Source organism: Castor canadensis, chromosome 2, assembly GCF_047511655.1.
Source record: "Castor canadensis chromosome 2, mCasCan1.hap1v2, whole genome shotgun sequence".
Classification (NCBI taxonomy): Eukaryota; Metazoa; Chordata; class Mammalia; order Rodentia; family Castoridae; genus Castor; species Castor canadensis.
The window spans coordinates 80,656,656-80,678,671 of NC_133387.1; the positions used below are offsets into that span (position 1 = coordinate 80,656,656).

At 36.8% G+C, this 22,016-nt stretch overlaps 1 protein-coding gene across 1 annotated transcript in view; it reads left to right on the plus strand.

The window, feature by feature from the left end:
- The window catches only part of Abcb5 (ATP binding cassette subfamily B member 5), a 103,835-nt gene that overhangs the window by 11,117 nt on the left and 70,702 nt on the right, over positions 1 to 22,016 (plus strand). The window contains 6 exon segments of the mRNA XM_074057934.1: positions 940 to 1,057; positions 1,138 to 1,316; positions 2,691 to 2,804; positions 3,110 to 3,220; positions 12,381 to 12,506; positions 16,398 to 16,591. Coding sequence (XP_073914035.1) covers positions 940 to 1,057; positions 1,138 to 1,316; positions 2,691 to 2,804; positions 3,110 to 3,220; positions 12,381 to 12,506; positions 16,398 to 16,591 — 842 coding nt within the window.

Genomic DNA, 22,016 nt, shown 5'->3' on the forward strand with positions numbered 1-22,016 from the left:
GGAAGCAAAGTCAAGGTCCAAGTTCCCCCAAATGACTTAGAGATGCCAGGATGGGTGATTTTTAGCTTCCTTCAATTCAATATAATTTGTCAAGCATTCATTAAATCCTCACTATGTACCAGTCTTTGCATGAGATGGTGTTTCCCCTCCAATGACAGATTATTGGAAGAATTGTATTTATCAAATGAACTCAAAATATAGTGAACATTACTCAGCATAAATTAGCCCCTGACTTTTATAGCTATCCAAGCATGTCATACATAAAATCAGCTGAAATTATGTGGAATGTGGGGAGATCTGCTATATGAGTAGGCAGTATTATAAACTCTCAGCTCTGAAGGTGATATTGCTGCTGTTCTCTTACCCTGAACTGTTGTGCTAATCACTAAGCTAGAAAGGATTAGTAAGCAGGGCATAAAATAGAGCAAAGGGCACAGCTGATTTCAAGCACTGAGGTATCAGATAAATTTTCCTGCTATTACCAATAGTAATATCCCCCTTCCACTCCAACTCTCACCTCTAGGTGTTCAATAATAGTTTCAAGGTCACACCTCCACATATGAAGTCCCCTTCAGTTCCTCTTCCTGGCCAGTCCAGTAAACCATACCCTCTGGAATCCTTGCTTTGTACATAATAACACATCAAATCAACTCTAATCAGGCTAACTTTTATAATGCCCTAAAAACAGTATCTTCAATGTCCTGCAAATCAAGTATTCCCCCACTGTATGAATGAAAGTACCCACATCTAAGAGAGTTTTTAAAAATACAGAGATCTTGAAAACAGGAATGCTCCATTAGTAGAAATAAAATCAAGAATTTAAATGCTGGGCAATGTTAGGATACTTGAGGATTCTCATTCAACCTGAATTAAATGCTCTGTACATTGTTACTATCTCAGGTTCATTCTATGGTAACCTGTGGTCATGATTTATTACAGATGGTCATCTCATTGACCAGTAAGGAACTGAGTGCCTATTCCAAGTCTGGGGCTATAGCAGAAGTCTTGTCATCAATCCAAACAGTGATAGCTTTTGGAGTCCAGAAAGAAATTCAAAGGTCTGTACCTTTAGTTACGACAGAATATGCTAGCTTTTATTTTCTCAAAAGGTCTTAACATTGTACTTTGTCTTTGTAGGGTATACACAGAATCTAAAAGACGCAAAGGATGTTGGCATAAAAAAGGCTACAGTTTCAAAACTGTCTCTTGATGCTGTATATTTGTTTATGAATGGAACCTTTGGACTCGCTTTTTGGTATGGAACCTCCCTGATCCTTCTTGAAGAACCTGGTTATACCATCAGGACTCTACTTGCTGTAAGTCTTGTTTAAGAACAAAGGGAACTGGTCTAGATCATCTTTTCTTACCTACAGCTTAGTAAAAACACTACTGTGATTGAAAATGAATATTCACAGATAAATGTTTGTAATAAACAAATATTTATTTCCCTCACATGAATTGTATATACTTTTAAATTATGCATATGACTTGACAGAATTTATGTTTTATTGTCCTCATTATGCTAAGCATTGTGCTTTTAGAAGAATCATAATGTATTCCCCACTACACTAGGTGACACACAGTTTTCTTAATTCAGCAGTCAAAAGGGACAGTCTCTAGAGGGACATATCCTTTTATGCTTGCTGAGATGTGATGGCATTCTGCCTTCACCTCGCTAAATGTCTTCTCTCTGGAAATACTCTGGATTGAACTCATCTGCACTGTCCCTTCAGCATATAGCAATGCTAAAAACAAGCTACACACAGCTCTGTCCAATGCTGCAATTCAGAGTCATCGAAACTCCTACAGCCTATTTATTAAATTTTAATTTATTTAGCTATCCTCTCACATTTCAACAATGAACAGATCAATTCAGGATTAAGAAACATTTGTCATGGTGAAGTAAATTGATCTGCTATTCTTATTTGGTCTTCCCATTCTGTACAGATTTCTTTCAATTAAATTTTTTTTCAAATTGGAGAGTTTCATAGTTAAGACTTTAAGCTCTTCATTTATCTCACATAAAGTGAAATATGAGCATGAAGACTTTGGGGCTAATCTTTACTCCTTTACCTCCCTCATCTATAAGATAAGGAAAATAGTACTTAGCTCACAGAGTTCTTTCCTCATTTGACTTTTTTCAAATGCATTTGTCTGAAAATAGATATCTTTCCAGTGATTTTTAAAAATTCAAGAAACAAGAAAAAAACTAGAAATAGGGCTGGATGAGTGGCACAAGTGGTAGAGTACCTGCCTAGCAAGTAAAAGGCCCTGAGTTCAAGCCCCAGTGCCACAAAAAGAGTTAGAAACAGTACAAAGTCTATGAGCTAGTGACATCCATTACTCTCTTCTTGTTACAGTTCATGGGCTGACCAGAGAGGAGGGAGGTACAACTAGGGAGTATAGCTCATCTCCTCATCATAGGTCCATGCAGAGCCAGCACTGTTCAGTCAGCACATTTTCCTGCTCAGATGTCACTGCAATGATAAACCACAAAGCCAGAGGACCATTGATTACTCTGTATTAGATACTTGGATAAACTCTCACTGCCTTTATATTTGATCTCAGCTTCCACTCTTTCTTACCTAGTCCTTCTAATGTCTCTCTGAGAGCTTATGCCACATCTATCTTTCATCTTGTTGCCTGTCTTACATAATTGTGGAGGGTAAACATGATTTTGTGTTCCACAGGTTTTCTTCAGTGTAGTCCATACTAGCTATTGAAGTGGAGCAGCAGCCCTTCACTTTGAAACCTTCACTATAGCCTGAGGAGCTGCCTTTAATATTTTCCAGATTATTGATAAGGTAAGACCTCTTACTGCTTTGAAGGGCATCTACCATTACAACACCAAAAAACAGACACATTCATTCACTAAACAAAAAGATGAGCAAAATCCATGTTTGCCAGTTGGCTAGAGAAAGAAAGACTGCTATTAACTCTTTTATGAGGGGATTGTGTTTTATTGAAACCTTCCCTGTCTAACTTAATGCATTTCTAAAGCAGAAAGGAAAACATTATAAAATAAAATCATCTTTGAACTATTTTTAGAATCTGGAGAGTGCCGGCTTAGTCCTTTGAAGATTTACAACATTTTCTTTGTTTCTCCAAGAAACCCAGTATAGGTAACTTTTCAACAACAGGATATAAACCCGAATGCATAGAAGGAACTGTGGAACTTAAAAATGTTTCTTTCAATTATCCATCAAGACCATCTATCAAGGTAGATCAAATTTAGTAGTATTGTGAAGTGTTCTGCTACTGTCTTCTACTGGCTAAGACCTTCTCTTTATGGATTATTTAGAATGACTTTGACCAAGATTTTGGCTAATTGGCTTAAAGTCTGGGCAGGACATGCAGACAGATCAGTACTACAATGGAACAACATCTTTTCTATAGTTGACTGACTACATTTTTTAATTCACTGAAATTCCTCCACTAGATTTGAGAACCCACCAAAATGGTCTGAATTAATGATAATACCTAGTGGTGGTCCCTGGATGTTTGTTATCCCACTTCACATGGATATCTCATTTTAACCTCAGAGTTTCTACCAGGGGTACTACACACGTGCTGTGCATTTTTCTTCTACCTTCCCCAGGGCTTTCACTGCATCAGCAATTATCCCTTAGGTATCTTCCTTCTTGCTTTACACATGCACATATGCACACACATGTGCACTCACTCATACACATGCACACACAGAGCTTGTTTTCTTTGCTCTTTCATTCAGTCTTTGATAAGTTCTTGTGGAAATGTGTCTATCGCTCCTATTATCTTCCTCCTTACATTTGATTAGCATATTTATCTCCCCAAATGCAATACTGTTAAAGATTATAAAGGGAAATTACTAACAAAGTACCTGTTTTGTAGGGAAAAAAGGCAAAATTTTAAGTAAAATAGATAAAATTATTAATATCATCAACTTCTAATGTCCCTGACAGAGTTTGCATTTTAAATTATCTACCTACTCCTATTTCCTTACTTTTCTCTAAAACTTTTACTGAAATTCTCTTCAAGACCCTTTATTTTTCTAAATTTTGTTCCTTAATTAACCTTATTAGACTAGGGTTACCTTCCACCATTTTTCTTAACATAGAGTATTTCAGACTACATTTTGCAGCTACGTCTAGGTGTTAGCTTCCTGGGTCCTGAGAACTAATTACACCCTTATATTGCATTGGAATGTGTTCTGTGGGTTCTAAACAATGATTTTTTTAAAATGAACTTCTGAAACATAACCCTTTTTGTTAAGCTGGAGATAATTGTCTGAAAGTCTACCCCGTTAAACCTACCAAACACAGATTCTTCCAAAGAATGAAGAAAAACCAACTGGAGGGTAAGAGGGCAGGTGGGAGAAGACATACTCCTCTCTGAGATCCTGATTCTCAACTCCTTCAGAAAATGTTTCTCTGCTTGATTCTTGAAGATTTGATGCTGGATTTATTTAAAGGGTCTGTTTCTTTACAAATGATGAGATCAAAGTGAGAGAATACATGGGGAGAATCCTGTTATCTGGGCTGAAAAATGTATAAGTTGCAAGCAAAGATAGGCAAAGGCTCCCCGGGATGGCTCCTGTCACATGGGAAGGGTAGGTATTGACCGCTTTCACATCGTGGATCCCTGGGACAATAAATGCTGGTAGCAGCCCTCAGTAATTGAGAAAGTCTTAAATCTTCCCACCATGTTGAAATGGCCCCATTAAATCCACTACTGGAGAGGGAGGGTTTCTAGAAAGGTGAAATCCCATCTATGGGAGTTGCTAATGAGTGTTGCCAGTTGTTGTGGTCTTTGGAATAAATTTTGAAATACTGTTAAGTATATTTCTTAAAAAGCACATCATTAAATAACTTGAAAAGTTATCTGTCAAGATATCATTCAGGAATTCCAATATGGCAGCTAGAGGGAGGAAGCAGAAAGTGTGCCTCCTAAAGTAAAATCTTGGAGAGACGCTTGAGATACGCCTTACAGGAAAAACCACTGAGTAGAGGTAAAACTTTGACTCTTCCACACCTCCAGACTGTGCATAGCATCTCCACTTCACATTAACCAGAGAAACCAGGAGGGCTCCCGTGCCACTGCCAGATGCCGGCACCCAGATGGCTTGGGAACACACGGACCACAAGGTGAGCTAAGCCATACGTGGTACTCCCACAGACAATCCTGGGCCAGATCAGCATAGCCCCCTGGACAGACCGACCCCCACCCAGGGAAAAAGGAGAAACTGAATAATAAGCAATAACAACAAAAAAGACATGTAGCAAAGAAGGTGGGGTGCCCTGAGTGCCAAAGAGGGAGGCAGGGAAAATCCCTCACAAGCCAGCTGGAGAAGGCAGGAGCAGTGGCACTGCCCAGCAATCAGGACCGGGAAAGCTTGTAAAAGTGGTGGCAGGAGGAAAACGCCACAGGAGAGGGGGAAGACCCACTTCCCATGTGAACTGTAAATAAACATGCAGGCCTGAGAAAGCTGGTGCAGTGTCACCTCACCCAGTGTGCTTGGAAAGGAGAAAGCTTGTAGCAGTGGCGGTTGCGCCCAGGAGAACTCTAAGTAAACAAAGCCTGAGGGGCTGGTGAGTGTTAAGCTCACTCCTGAGATCTGCATAAATAAAGTCTCCAGCAACAGCAGGCTGACAACAGCAGGCAGGTAAGCCACAGCCACAGATAGCCATTCACAGACCTGTCTCCAGACTTTTTTTTTTTTTTCTTTCTTCCTTTGATGAGACAACAACTGAACTACACCTGCATGCATGCTGAAAAACTTACTGAAACTGTATTGCATTTGAACTTGGGACATTTTTGGGTTGTTTTTTTTTTTGTGCTGTTTTGTTTTGTTTTGTTTAGTTTTTGTTCCCCTTTGATGACGCAATGATAGAACTACTTCTGAGACACCATCTCTAGGACTGGAGGCTGAGGGAAGAACACCAAAATTATTAAGACTGAAACTTTATTGCATTTGAACTTGGAGATTTTTTTAATATATATTTTTTATTCATTTATTTATCTTTTATTTTTATCTTATTTTTATTTTTTATTTTCAATCTTCTCTCTGTCTCTCTAATGCTTGATCAGCTTACTGTTGATTACTACACTATCTCTCCCTGTTTATATCTTTGAAACTTTTTTGTTGTTAGTTTGTTTTGTTTTTTTCTACTTGTTTATTTGTTTTTCCCTGTTTCTTTAACTTCTTTGCTCTCCCTCTCCTCTTACCCTTCCATACTAAATATCACCATTGTTATTATTACAAGCTAGAAAATAATTGCACACAGTACAGGGACAATAACAACACTAAGGGCAATGATGAGAAGAAAGAAAAAAAAGGGAAACCAGTTTCCCCACAGCAAAAAATTAGTACAGGAACCAGAGGGAAATGAAGAAAACAGATACTCAGATCCAGACTACAACAAAATGAAGATAAACTATGCCAAAGAACCCAATGAAGCCCACAAGAATAACCTAAAAGAAGAAATACTACAGGTAATCAATGAGAATTTTATAGAGATGATACTGGATATGGTCAACCAAAATGTACAGGAGACATTCAAGAAATTCCAAGACAACAAAAATAGAGCATTTGAAAAAGCACAAGAAGAAATAAAAGAAACCATGGAAGCACTGTATAAACACCAAAGTGAAAAAAAGAACACAATTAATAAAGAGATAAATGAACTCAGGGTGAAAATAGGCAACATTAAGAGGAAACCACCCAGGATATGGAAAACCTCAGAAAAAAGAATGAAACAGAAATGCAAAACAAAATGGAAGGCCAATCCAGCAGAATAGAACAAACAGAAGACAGAATCTCAGAACTCGAAGATGAAATGGTAATTAAAGGAAAAACTGAAGAACTATTAATTAAACAACTCAAGACCTGTGAAAACAAAATGCAAGAACTCACCGACTCCATCAAAAGACCAAACTTGAGAATCATGGGCATTGGAAGAAGAAGAGGTGCAAGCAAAGGGAATGTGTAATATATTCAACAAAATAATAACAGAAAATTTCCCAAATCTAGAGAAAGATATTCCCATACAGATGCAAGAGGCCTCCAGAACACCAAACAGACCAGACCAAAATAGATCTACCCCATGGCATATCATCTTTAAAACAACAAGTACAGAAACTAGGGAAAGAATATTGAAGGCTATAAAGAGAAAAAACAAATCACATACAAAGGTAAAATCAAAATCACAGCAGACTTCTCAACAGAAACATTAAAAGCAAGAAGAGTGTGGGGTAAGATCTTCTGGGCACTGAATGAAAGTAACTTCAACCCCAGGATACTCTACCCAGCAAAACTATCATTCAAAAGAGATGGAGCAATAAAAGTCTTCCATGATAAGCAGAAACTAAAACAATATGTGACCACAAAGCCACCACTAGAAAAGATTCTTCAAGGGATTCTGCAAACAGAAAATGAAACCCAACATAGTCATGAAGGGGCAGGCAGCACCAAACTACAGGAAAAGAAAAAGCAAGAAAGTAGAGAGTAACCTCAACTTAGCTACACACAATCAAACCGTCAAACAACAAAGACAACTAAATGACAGGAATCACCACATACCTATCAGTACTAAAGCTTAATGTTAACGGACTTAATTCTCCCATCAAAAGGCACCATTTGACAAAATGGATTAAAAAGGAAGATCCAACAATTTGTTTTTTACAGGAGACCCATCTCACCGACAGAAATAAGCATAGACTTAGGATGAAAGGCTGGAAGAAGATTTACCAAGCCAATGGCCCCCAAAAACAGGCAGACTAACAATACTTATCTCTGACAAAGTAGACTTCAAACCTACATTGATCAAACAAGATAAAGAAAGACATTCCACACTAATAAAATAGACCAAAAGGAATTAACAACTATCAACATATATGCACCCAATGTCAACGCACTCAATTTCATCAAACATACCTTGAAGGACCTAAAAGCCTTTATTAACTCCAACACAGTGGTTGTGGAAGACTTTAACACCCCATTATCATCAATAGATAGGTCATCCAAACAAAAACATCAATAAAGAAATCTTAGATCTAAAATATACCATAGATCAAATGGATCTAGTTGATGTCTACAGAACATTTCATCCAACTTCTACACAATATACATTCTTCTCAGCAGCCCATGGAACCTTCTCCAAAATAGATCATATCCGAGGGCACAAAGCAAGCCTCAGCACAAATAAGAAAATAGAAATTATACCATGCATTCTATCTGATCACAATGCAATAAAACTAGAATTCAACAACAAAAGTAAAGACAAAAAACATGCAAACAGCTAGAAACTGAATAACTCATTGCTTAATGAACAATGGGTCATTGATGAAATAAAAGAGGAAACTAAAAAGTTCCTGGAAGTCATAGGTTCCTACCGGAACCTATGGGACACAGCAAAGGCAGTCCTGAGAGGAAAGTTTATAGCCATGAGTGCATATATTAAAAAGACTAAAAGATCCCAAATCAATGACCTAATGATACATCTCAAATTCCTAGAAAAACAAGAACAAACAAATCCCAAAACAAATAGGAGAGAAATAATAAAAATAAAAGCTGAAATCAATGAAATAGAAACCAAAAAACCATACAAAGAATCAATGAAACAAAAAGTTGGTTCTTTGAAAAAATAAACAAGATCGACAGACCCCTGGCAAACCTGACTAAAATGAGGAGAGAAAAAAACCCATATTAGTAGAATCAGGAATGCAAAAGGGAAGATAACAACAAACATCATGGAAGTCCAGGAAATCATCAGAGACAACTTTGAGAAACTATATTCAAATAAATTCAAAAATCTTAAAGAAATGGACTGATTTCTAGATACATATGATCATCCAAAACTGAACCAACAGGATATTAATCACTTGAATAGATCTATTATACAAAATGAAATTGAAGCAACAATCAAGAGTCTCCCCAAAAAGAAAAGTCCAGGACCTGACAGATTCTCTGCTGATTTCTATCAGACCTTTAAAGAAGAACTGATACCAGCCCTCCTTATACTGTTCCACGACATAGAAAGGGAAGGAAAACTGCCTAACACATTTTATGAAGCCAGTATTACACTTATCCCAAAACCAGGCAAAGACACCTCCAAAAAGAACAACTATAGGCCAATCTCCTTAATGAACATTGATGCAAAAATCCTTAATAAAATAATAGCAAACCAAATTCAACAACACATCAAAAAGATCATTCACCATGACAAAGGAGACTTCATCCCAGGAATGCAGGGGTGGTTCAACATATGAAAATCAATAAACGTAATAAACCACATTAACTGAAGCAAAGACAAAAAACACATGATCATCTCAATAGATGCAGAAAAAGCCTTTGATAAGATCCAACACCATTTCATGATAAAAGCGCTAAGAAAACTAGGAATAGAAGGAAAGTACCTCAACATTATAAAAGCTATATATGACAAACCAACAGCCAGCATTATACTTAACAGAGAAAAACTGAAACCATTTCCTCCAAAACCAAGAACTAGACAAGGATGCCCACTATCTCCACTCCTATTCAACATAGTACTGGAATTCCTAGCCAGAGCAATTAGGCAAGAAGAAGGAATAAAAGGAATACAAATTGGTAAAGAAACTGTCAAAATATCCCTACTTGCAGATGACATGATCCTATACCTTAAAGACCCAAAAAACTCTACTCAAAAGCTTCTAGACATCATCAATAGCTATAGCAAGGTAGCAAGATATAAAATCAACATAGAAAAATCATTAGCATTTCTATACTATATATATGAAAACAGTTCCATTTACAATAGCCTCAAAAAAAATCAAATACCTAGGTGTAAACCTAAAAAGGATGTGAATGACCTCTACAAGAAAACTATAAACTTCTGAAGAAAGATATTGAAGAAAACTATAGAAAGTGGAGAGCTCTCCCATGCTCATGGATTGGTAGAATCAACATAGTAAAAATGTCGATACTCCCAAAAGTAATCTACATGATAAATGCAATTCCCATCAAAATTCCAATGACATTCATTAAAGAGATTGAAAAATCTACCATTAAATTTATATGGAAACACAAGAGGCCACGAATAGCCAAGGCAATACTCAGTCAAAAGAACAATGCTGGAGGTATCACGATACCTGACTTCAAACTATATTACAAAGCAATAACAATAAAAACAGCATGGTACTGGCACAAAAACAGACATGAAGACCAGTGGAACAGAATAGAGGACCCAGATATGAAGCCACACAACTATAATCAATTTGTCTTTGACAAAGGCGCTAAAAATATACAATGGAGAAAAGCCTCTTCAACAAAACCTCCTGGGGAAACTGGTTAGAAGTCTGAAAAAAACTGAAACTAGATCCATGTATATCACCCTATACCAATATTAACTCAAAATGGATCAAAGATCTTAATATCAGACCCCAAACTCTAAAGTTGATACAGGAAAGAGTAGGAAATACTCTGGAATTAGTAGGTATAGGTAAGAACTTTCTCCCATCCAAGTACTAACCAGGCCCGACCCTGCTTAGCTTCCGAAATCAGAGGAGATCGGGCCCGTTCAGGGTGGTATGGCCTTAGACGGTAAGAACTTTCTCAGTGGAACCCCAGCAGCTCAGCAACTAAGAGATAGCATAGATAAAGGGGACTTCATAAAACTAAAAAGCTTCTGCTCAACAAAAGAAATGGTCTCTACACTGAAGAGACCACCCACAGAGTGGGAGAAAATATTTGCCAGCTACACATCAGACAAAGGACTGATAACCATAATATACTGGGAACTTATAAAACTAAATTCTCCCAAAACTAATGAATCAATAAAGAAATGGGCAAGTGAACTAAACAGACTTTCTCAAAAGAAGAAATTCAAATGGCCAAAAAACACATGAAAAAAATGCTCACCATCTCTATCAATAAAGGAAATGCAAATTAAAACCAAACTAAGATTCCACCTCACCCGTGTTAGAATAGCCATCATTAGCAACACCACCAACAACAGATATTGGTGAGGATGTGGAGAAAAAGGAACCCTCTTACACTGTTGGTGGGAATGTAAACTAGTACAACCACTCTGGAAAAAAATTTGGAGGCTACTTAAAAATCTAAACATTGATCTACCATATGATCCAGCAATACCACTCTTGGGCATATATCCAAAAAATATGACACAGGTTACTCCAGAGGCACCTGCACACCCATGTTTATTGCAGCACTATTCACAATAGCCAAGCTATAGAAACAGTCAAGATGCCCCACTACTGACAAATGGCTTAAGAAAATGTGGTATTTATAATCAACGGAATTTTATGCATCCATGAAGAAGAACAAAATGTTATCATTTGCAGGTAAATGGATGGAATTGGAGAACATCATTCTGAGTGAGGTTAGCCTGGCCCAAAATACTAAAAATCATATGTTCTCCCTCATATGCGGGCATTAGATGAAGAACAAACACAACAAGGGGATTGGACTTTGATCACATGATAAAAGCGAGAGCACACAAGGGAGGCGTGAGGATAGGTAAGACACCTAAAAAATTAGCTAGCATTTGTTGCCCTCAATGCAGAGAAACTTAAGCAGATACTTTAAAGCAACTGAGGCTAGTAGGAGAAGGGGACCAGGAACTAGAGAAAAGATTAGATCAAGAAGAATTAACCTAGAAGTTAACACATGTGCACAGGAAATTAATGTGAGTCAACTCCCTGTATAGCTGTCCTTTTCTCAACCAGCAAAAACCCTTGTTCCTTCCTATTATTGCTTATACTCTCTCTACAACAAAATTAGAGATAAGGGCAAAATAGTTTCTGCCGGGTATCAAGGGGGTAGGGGGAGGGGGGGAAGGGGGGAGAAATGACCCAAATATTGTATGCACATATGAATAAAAAATAAATTAAAAAAATATATATCATTCAGTTGTTATAAATTAAAACTTCTATTAACTTGGTAGTCATTAAATTCATGTAAGAAATTTTAGTTGAAAATATGAACAGTCTGCTATTGTATGAATACTCTTAACTCTCTTATTGTTTTTAAAAACTTTGGAGGTACTGGGGTTTAATTTGAACCTCAAGCACTCTACCACTTGAGCCAGGCCTTTATCTCTTTTTGCTTTAGTTATTTTTCAGATAGATGCTCATGGTCAATGTCAGATTTTCCTACCATGCCTCCCACATAGTGGGATTATAGATATGCAACACCAAGATCTCTTTAAATGGAGAAATGATGAGAAATTTTTTAAAACAATTTTCAAAAATTATTTAAATTATTAAACATAAGATCAAAATTTGTTTCTTGGTCCCACAGAAAAATTTGCTTTCTGTCTATAATTACACATCAAATTTCTGAAAGTGTATGCGTCATATTCTAGCTCTTCCTAACTTTATGGCTTTTCTGTATATTCTAATAGATTCTGAAAGATCTGAATCTCAAAATTAAGCATGGAGAGACCATGGCCTTGGTTGGCCCCAGTGGCAGTGGAAAGAGTACAGTGGTCCAACTCCTGCAGAGGTTGTACGATCCTGAACAAGGCATTGTGAGTGCAGGTTGCTAGAAAAAACACCTGTAGTCCACACCACAGGATTGGAAACACCATCTGTTACAGAGAGCTGACAGCTATGTGTCAACTTTGCATTTTTAACAGTGAAGCTAAGAAAGAAGCCATGTTGTTTCCTTTCCTGTATATTTATTCATTCAACAAACATAGTAAGCACTTGGTATTTGCTGGTATGCAGTTTCAAGGAGAACTCTGATTGGTTTTGTTTGTTTGTTTAAATTTTATTTGTATATAATAGTTATACAGGGAGATACACTGTGATATTTACATATGCGCTTATAATATATCTCAAATTTACACTGTCCATCGCTCTCCCTCTTCCCCCGCTTCTCCCCACTTTTTAGAGTAATTTCAACAGGATTTATTCTTCTATTTTCATATATGGGTACAAAATACATCCACCACATTCACCCTCATTCCCCCTTTCCTTATCTCCCTCCCACTGGTATCTACCCCTGGAAAAGACCTATTTTACCCTCTGCTCTTCATTTTTTTTAATTGTATATTGAAAGCCCAAGGAGAATTTGCCTTGGTACTTCAGGCGTGTATATATCATGCTTTAATCAAATTACTCCCCTCCCCATTACATACACATTCTCTGTCCCTATGCTCCCCTAATATTCAAAAGCTTATGGTACAGTGCATTATATTATATTCATGTATAGCTGAGTCATTTCAGTATTTATTATTCTCTAACATTTCTTTCCCTCTCCTGCTTCCCACAGTCCCCTCAGACAGACTCGCTAATACAATTTTGTTCTCTCTTGCACTATAATATGGATGAATTTACATAGATGATAGATAGATAGATGATCATATATGTATTTACTAATACATTTGACTCATAGGTCTAGCTTCCACATATGAGGGAAAACATATGACCTTTGACTTTTTTCAGCCTGGCTTACGTTGCTTAACATGAAATTCTCCAGTTCCACCCACTTACCTGCAAACACCAGAAGTTTGTTCTTTTACGTGGCTGAATAAAACTCCATTGTGTATATATACCATATTTTCTTAATCCAGTCATCAGTCAGGGGCATCTGGGTTGTTTCCAAAGCTTGGCTTTTGTGGATAGTGCTGTAATACGCATGGGTGTGCAAGTGGCTCTCTGTTATGCCGGAACACATTCCCTCAGATATATGCCAGGAGAGGTATCACTGGACCATATGATAGTTCTATTTTTAGTTTCTTGAGGAAACTCCATATTGCTTCTCATAGCAGTTGCACTAACTTACATTCCCACCAACAGTGTAGAAGTGTTCTTTTTCCCCCCACATACTCACCAGCATTTGTTGTTGTTTGTGTTCTTGATGACAGCCATTTTGACTGGAGTGAGGTGGAATCTCAATGTCATTTTGGTTTGCATTTCCTTTATGGCCAAGGATATTGGGCGTTTCTTCATATATTTATTGGCCATTTAGACTTCTTCTTTTGAGAATTGTCTCTTCAGTTCAATTCCCTATTTCTTCATTGGTTGCTGATTCTTTGGGAGTTTAGTTTTTTGAGCTCTCTGTTTATTCTGGTTATTAATCCCTTGTCAGATATATATCTGGCAAAGATTATCTCCCATTCTGTAGGCTGTCTCTTTAGTCTGGTGACTGTTTTCTTTTTAGTTCCATGTAATTCCATTTCTCAATACTTTCCTAAGAAGACCTCAGTTTAAGAAAAACCATGAATGCTCAGTACACTAAAATGACTCAAATTTACCTATACTATATGTACAGTAGGTCTGAGCACCCTTAACTAGAAATCACATGGAATAGGCTACATTACTGTCACAAAATTAGTGTTGTGCACATTAATACTACTCACCAGAATACAGTAGTATATTGTATGCTCAGTAGAATTTGTACAGTACTAATACAAAAATTCTAACACCCTACCTCCACAATGCAAGGAAAATTTCCTCCATGTATTTAAATTCATCTTACACATGTTACATACTACCATCTAGTGTTAACATTGACAACTAAGTCTCAAATTTTTACTATTTACCACTTATGCAAGTTATGTAGCTTTTTTGGCTTGGGAGGATTACCATAACTTTTACCTTGCTTTTGGTCAAAACTGAGTACAGTAAATCTGTGAATAGGTAGCTTACTGTACTTGTGTTGTGTCAACTATGTGTCAGGCATAGTTCTAGGTTTTAGGAATTTCTCAGTGAACAAAATGGATAAAAATCTCTACTTTCATGAAGTTTACAGTCTAATAAATACAGACAGATAGCTACAATAAGTATTAGCATGGTATGCTAAAAGTGAATGAATGCTTTGAAGAAAGATAAGAGCAGTTTGTAATGCCCAGAACCTAACAAGAATTTCTGATTTTGAGCTGAACATGGCGACTCACACTATAGTCCCAGCACTCAGGAGGCTGAAGCAGGAGGGTCACAATTTTAAGTTAACTAGGACTACATAGTAAGACCCTGTCTCAAGAAAATAACAAATAAACAATGACAACAACAACAACAAGGAATTTCAAATTTTGTCAGACCATCCTAGAAGAATGATATGTGTAGAAAATACTCTGATTCTGTTTTTTGTAATCTGTAAAGATGCACTTAACTTTGTCACCCTTACAAATAACTTAGAGAATAGGACTGATCTCCCCAAGTGTATAATTCTCTGTTTCTGTGCAAACTTTCAACTGCTTTTTAGAAAAACATCTACTCCCCTAGAGCTCTCTTTTATTTAAATTTCACTTCTTAGTCTTTGAATATGTTAGACCCAGAGTCTATGCTAATATTGACTAAATAAATTATTGGATAAGCATTCCATGTATAAGAGTTGTATAGAATGACCATTCTCAGAAAAATAGCAGAGTTGATGAGAAACTAAAAACCTGTGATTGCCACACCTGGGCCTCTGTCATTGGAATATGTATGGGTAATGGCTGTCCTTATGGAGAAGACAGAGTTCATTTAATACTAGTTATAGCACTGAACAGAAGACACTTTTGTCTTTTGTGGGTGAGCAAGGTACTGAAGAAAGAAAAACTTATTTCCTGGAAGTTAAAACAAGAACATCAAAACTGTTTGTCTTTCTTATTATTACTTATACTTTCTCTTCAACAAAATTAGAGATAAGGGCAGAACAGATTCTGCCTGGAAGGGAGTGAGGGTGGGGGAGAAAGAGAAAGGGCAGTGAGTAGTGGGGAGAAATAGCCCAAACAATGTATGCACGTATGAATAAATAAAAAAAAGAACATCAAAACTGAAGTTTGTTACATGTGTCTACATATAACATTTGTGGCACCTAATCTGTGAATTTTAAAGTAAGTAGTTTGACAAGATTTTAAGCCAATCTTTTCTCTTTCAAAGTTTTTTGGTTCTCACCTACCAGAAGAACTCTGTTGACAATCATGAATAGTATATGATTTAATATAGTATAAATATGTTTAATATAGTATAATATAGTATGAATATAATGTAGGATAAATAATAGTATAAATAGTATTTGGCGGGGGTGGGGGTACTAAGTGTTGAACTCAGGGCTTCACAGTTCTTAGGCAGGTACTCTACTCCTTGAGCCACACTGAAAACCCTTTTTCAACTGGTTATTTTTTAGATAGGAGCTCACAATCTTCCCATTTGTGCTTCCCCACATAGCTGGAATGACAGGCATGTACCATTGAACCAGACATTGATTGAGATGGGATTTCATGAATATTTTGCTTCAGCTGGCCTCTAACCATGATCCTCTGGATCCCTGACTCCCAAATAACTAGGATTATAGGGATTAGCCACTAGAGTCAGTCTTTGATTGCTCAGATACACTACTTGTCAGCTTATATGTCAGAGTAGGAAGAAAACCTCAAATGCTGATAGAGTAAAAGCATCTTAACATGGCTCGTTTTCTGGATTGGCAGATCACAGTGGATGAGAAGGACATCAGAACCCTAAACATTACAGGTAACACATTGGCGTTGTCAGCCAAGAGACCTGTTTCGCTTGGGACCATTAGTAACAACATTAAGTACAGATGAGATGATGTGACTGATGAAGAAATTGAGAAGGCAGCCAAGGAAGCAAATGCTTATGACTTCATATTGGAGTTTCCAAATGTAAGTATGTGCGCTGCCCGTGCCTCAGCTTAGAGCTACTGAACTCCAGGATGCCAAAATAGGGCACTGAGACAAGAACTCCTAGAGCAGGGGAAGTTTGGTTAGTGGTGGGATTGTCCTAGATGAAACATCTAGAGAAGAGGTTGTGGTAACAGCCAAATGGAGAAATGCAGCATTGACATTTTAAGAGTATATTTAGTTCTTATTGGTTCTCACTGCAAATGGAAGAGAAAAAAATGAAGAAAAAAAAAGTTAAATTAAACAAATATGAGACAAAAAAACCATTAGCCCACACTGAGAAATGGTGTCTGCAAAATGTTGATTTGTGAGGCCATCTTGTGGCTAAGAGTAAAAATATCATGCACAATATTCAGACTGATTCTGAGAACATGCAGAGGGAGAATTGATCATTTTCAAATCACATGGAGTTAACATTGGATAGAAATGTACAATTACACTCCCAAAGAGATGTAACAGATTTGAAACACTTGACAATATGACACATCTGGTTTTCATGAGTATTAGGATTGATCAAGTTACAAAACCCATTTCCTAAAGTTTTAGTTCATCTAGACAAACTAAAATTGTTGTGGGGAGCACCCTGTGAGAGATTTTAAAAAGATACTTAAAATTAAAATATATATAAAATTTTTCATTCCAGAAGGTCTCAATAGCAAAAAAAGTTCATTTTGATGGACATATTTTACAAACCACACTCCATGGGTTGTAATAATTTTATTCTTTATTTTATTTTGATAAATCTTTTACTATGCTAGTAATTACCTCCCATCTATCATTTAAGGTCATGGTTCACATGGCTTTTTGGCAAAATCACTAGGTATTGTAGGTAATTCTTTGCCTCCTGGTTTGGGAAAATACTTCTTTTCTCTGACCTCTTACCCTTGTTAATGAGTTCCTTTCCTCAAAACACCACTGCTCTACAGGTTCCCACTTGAATTTAGAGCTTTTCAATGTCTCTTAAATCATACTTTTCAAGTTACTATTTTTTCTAAGTAGAAGACCATAGCTACACAAAGATATGCCTTTCTATAAATCTAACAATAAGTCCTAAAGCTAGATTGCAAAGAATAAATTGAAGATAATAAAAACTAAATTTTATAGGCATTGTTAACTAGAGAAATAAGAGAAGGCATGAAAACAATTAAAATTTACAGAAATATGTTAATTCAGGGAGGTAAAAAAATTAAGGAAATCTATCTCAAAACTGAATAGCATTTTATCTTCTATAATAAATACAAAGTTTAAAATTAATATATTAGGATTTGTTGGATACTGACCAGTATTTCATTCATAAACAGTCATAGGATTAGCTAGAGCATATGAGGTGTAGCACAATAGTTTTGAACATTTGACAACAGTTGGTGAAAGACCATGATTCCTGAAGGAAAGGAAACTGCATGAATTTGCAATACTCCACATGGGGGCAAATGTTTTACCTTGACTCTGATAGAACACAGCAGTCATACTGAGCTACAAAGCAGAGATAAAATTTAAGGGTAGTTTAGACAACTGGAAAGGTGATAAAAAGAACTATGGAACTAAGGTGGGGATGGAGCAGAAGTCCAGGTGGACATCCTTCAGGAATCCTTATCTGAGGGCGAGACCACCAAAGTTTACCAGAAAGCAAGGACTAACAAGCTAAGAGTAGAAGAGAGATACAGAGGTCATGCATGCTATGAGAGTCTATTAACACATTTTTAATGCCCCAAGCTTGTGGCTAAGAGACCAAATAAGACATACCTTACAAGTAAAGACCATACCTTATAGTAAAACCAACTCTAAAACCAAGCCATGACAAGACTCCCAAAGGAGAAAGAATTTGGGGGGGGGGGTTGTATCTGCCAAAATAGGAGGTTTTCTATAGATTCATCTCAATGAAATACAAAACTAAGATTCACAAGGTGAAGTTGACAGTCAGTATTTTAATTGCGTATGATAACAGTCTATATTTTTTCAGAAAAAACAGAATGCTGAGTCTCTCCAATGCATCACACACAGTTTTCAGTATGCAATTTATAAAAATATGACATGCAAAGCAACAGGAAAATATGATCCATGGGCAAAAAAATCATAATCATAAATGTTTATTTACTTTTGAAAAGAGCTTCAAAATACATAAGATAAAAACAGAAACATCTTAAAGAAATAGAAAAATCTGCAATGTTAGTTGAAGCCTTTGATGCTTTTTTTTTTTAAGCCTTTGATGCTTAATCAAACAAGTTTGCAGAAAATAAGAAAGGATATGGGTGACATGAACACTGCTACCAACGATCTATAATTTACTTGTTTAGAGCATTCTGTCCAACAACAAAATACATTCCTCTCAACTGCACACAGAACATTCACTGAGATAAACAGTATTCTGGGCCATTAAAAAAAATAATGATTTCAAAAAGCATCCAAAATATTCTCAGATCATAATAGAATTAAAGAAGAAATGATCAATAAAAATATATTTGGAAGACAAAAACCACTTGATCATCTCAATAGATGCAGAACAAGCCTTCGATAAGACCCAACAGCACTTCATGATAAAAGCTCTTAAGAAAACTAGGAATAGAAGGAATGTTCCTCAACATTGTAAAGGCTATATATGACAAACCTACAGCCAACATCATACTTAATGGTGAAAAACTGAAACCATTTCCACTAAAATCAGGAATGAGACAAGGGTGCCCACTATCCCCACTCCTATTCAACATAGTACTGGAATTCCTAGCCAGAGCAAATAGACAAGAAGAAGAAATAAAAGGAATACAAATAGGTAAAGAAATAGTCAAAATATCCCTATTTGCAGATGACATGATCCTGTATCTTAAAGACCCAGAAAACTATACCCAAAACCTCCTAGACACCATAAACAGCTATAGCAAGGTGGCAGGATACAAAATCAACTTACAAAAATCATTAGCTTTTCTATACAACAACAATGAACAAATTGAGAAAGAATATATGGAAACATTTCCATTTACAATAGCCTCAAAAAGAAATCAAATACCTAGGAGTAAACTTAACAAAGGATGTGAGTGACTTCTACAAGGAGAACTACAAACCCCTGAAGAAAGAGATCGAGGAAGACTACAGAAGATGGAAAGATCTCCCGTGCTTATGGATTGGTAGAATCAACATAGTAAAAATGGCTATACTACCAAAAGCAATATACATGTTTAATGCAATTCCCATCAAAATCCCAATGACATTCACCACAGAGATTGAAAAATCTACCCCAAAGTTCATTTGGAAACACAAGAGACCGTGAATAGCCAAGGCAAATACTCAGCAAAAAGATCAATGCTGGAGGTATCACAATACCCGACTTCAAACTATATTACAAAGCAATAGCAATAAAAACAGCATGGTACTGGCACAAAGACAGACATGAAGACCAGTGGAACAGAATAGAGGACCCAGATATGAAGCCACACAGCTATGCCCACCTTATTTTTGACAAAGGTACCAAAAATATATAATGGAGTAAAGACAGCCTCTTCAATAAATGTTGCAGGGAAAAGTGGTTATCCATCTGCAAGAAACTGAAAACTAGATCCATGTCCATCACCGTGTACTAGTTATCAACTCAAAATGGATCAAGGACCTTAATATCAAACCCGAAACTCTGAAGTTAGTACAGGAAAGAGCAGGGAATACTCTGGAAGAAATAGGTATAGGCAAGGACTTCCTCAATAGAACCCCACCAGCTCAGCAACTAAGAGAATGAATGGACAAATAGGACTACATAGAATTAAAAAGCTTCTGCACAATAAAAGAAATGGTCTCTAAACTGAAGAGACCACCCACAGAGTGGGAGAAAATATTTGCCAGCTATACATCAAAGGACTGATAACCACAATATACAGGGAACTTAAAAAACTAAACTCTCCCAAAATCAATGAACCAATAAAGACATGGGAAACTGAACTAAACAGAACTTTCTCAAAAGAAGAAATTCAAATGGCCAAAAAACACATGGAAAAAATGCTCACCATCTCTAGCAATAAAGGCAATGCAAATCAAAACCACACTAAGATTCCACCTCACCCCTGTTAGAATAGCTATTATCAAAAACACCACCAACGACAGGTATTGACGAGGATGTGGGGGAAAAGGAGCTCTCCTACACTGCTGGTGGGAATGCAAACTAGTGCAAACACTCTGGAAAAAAATATGGAGGCTTCTTAAAAATCTAAACATAGATCTGTCATATGATCCAGCAATACCACTCCTGGGGATGTACCCAAAGGGATGCTACACAGGTTACTTCAGAGGCACCTGCACACCCATGTTTATTGCAGCACTATTCACAATAGCCAAGTTACGGAAACAGCCAAGATGCCCCACTACTGATGAATGGATTAAGAAAATGTGGTATTTATACACAGTGGAGTTTTACTCAGCCATGAAGAAGAATGAAATCTTATCATTCACAAGTAAATGGATGGAACTGGAGAACATCATCCTGAGCGAGGTTAGCCAGGCTCGGAAGACCAAAAATAGTATATTTTCCCTCATATGTGGACTTTAGATATAGGGCAAATGCAGCAATGTTGTAGGACTTGGGTCACATGCTAAGGGGAGAGCACATACGGGAGGAATGGGGATAGGTAGAAAACCCAAAACTTGAAAATGTTTGATGTCCCCACTGCAGAGGAGCTAATACAGAAAACTTAAAGTGACAGATGTCAATATGGGAAGGTGACCGGGAAGTAGTGAAGAGGTCTGGTAGAGATGAATCAATTCAGGTTATAATACACTTGTGCATGAAAGCAATGCTAGGAATCTCTCTGTATAGCTGTCCTTATCTCAACTAGCAAAAACACTTTGTCTTTCTTATTATTGCTTATGTCTTCTCTTCAACAAAATTGGAGAAAAGGGCAGTACAGGTTCTGCCTTGAAACGAGGGGTGTTGGGGGGAAAGGGACAGGGCAGGAGGTAGGGGGGAGAAATGGCCCAAACAATGTATGCACATATGAATAAATGAATTTTAAAAAAGAAATACATTTGGAAAATAAACAAACATTTAAAAATTAAATTACACATTTTTGTGCTGGGGACTGAATCCAAGGCCTCATGTGTGAGACACAAGTATTCTACCAATATCCCTAGTCACTAAATAACACAGCTCCAAATCAACTATGGTTCACAATTCAGAATACAGTAAATATATACATGGAAATGTCATAGTGAAACTGTCTGTATAGCCATCTTAAACAAAAATGTCTTTTTTTCTTCAAAAACAGAGGACAGGAATGTACATCAAGTCCTGTCTTCAGGTCCTGTCTGGGTGTTGATACAGTGGGAGGGGGAGGATATAAGGAAAGGATGTATGAGGGTGACTTTGATGGAAATATTATGTACTCATGTATGAAAATGGAAAAATGAGACTTGTTGAAACTATTCCAGGAA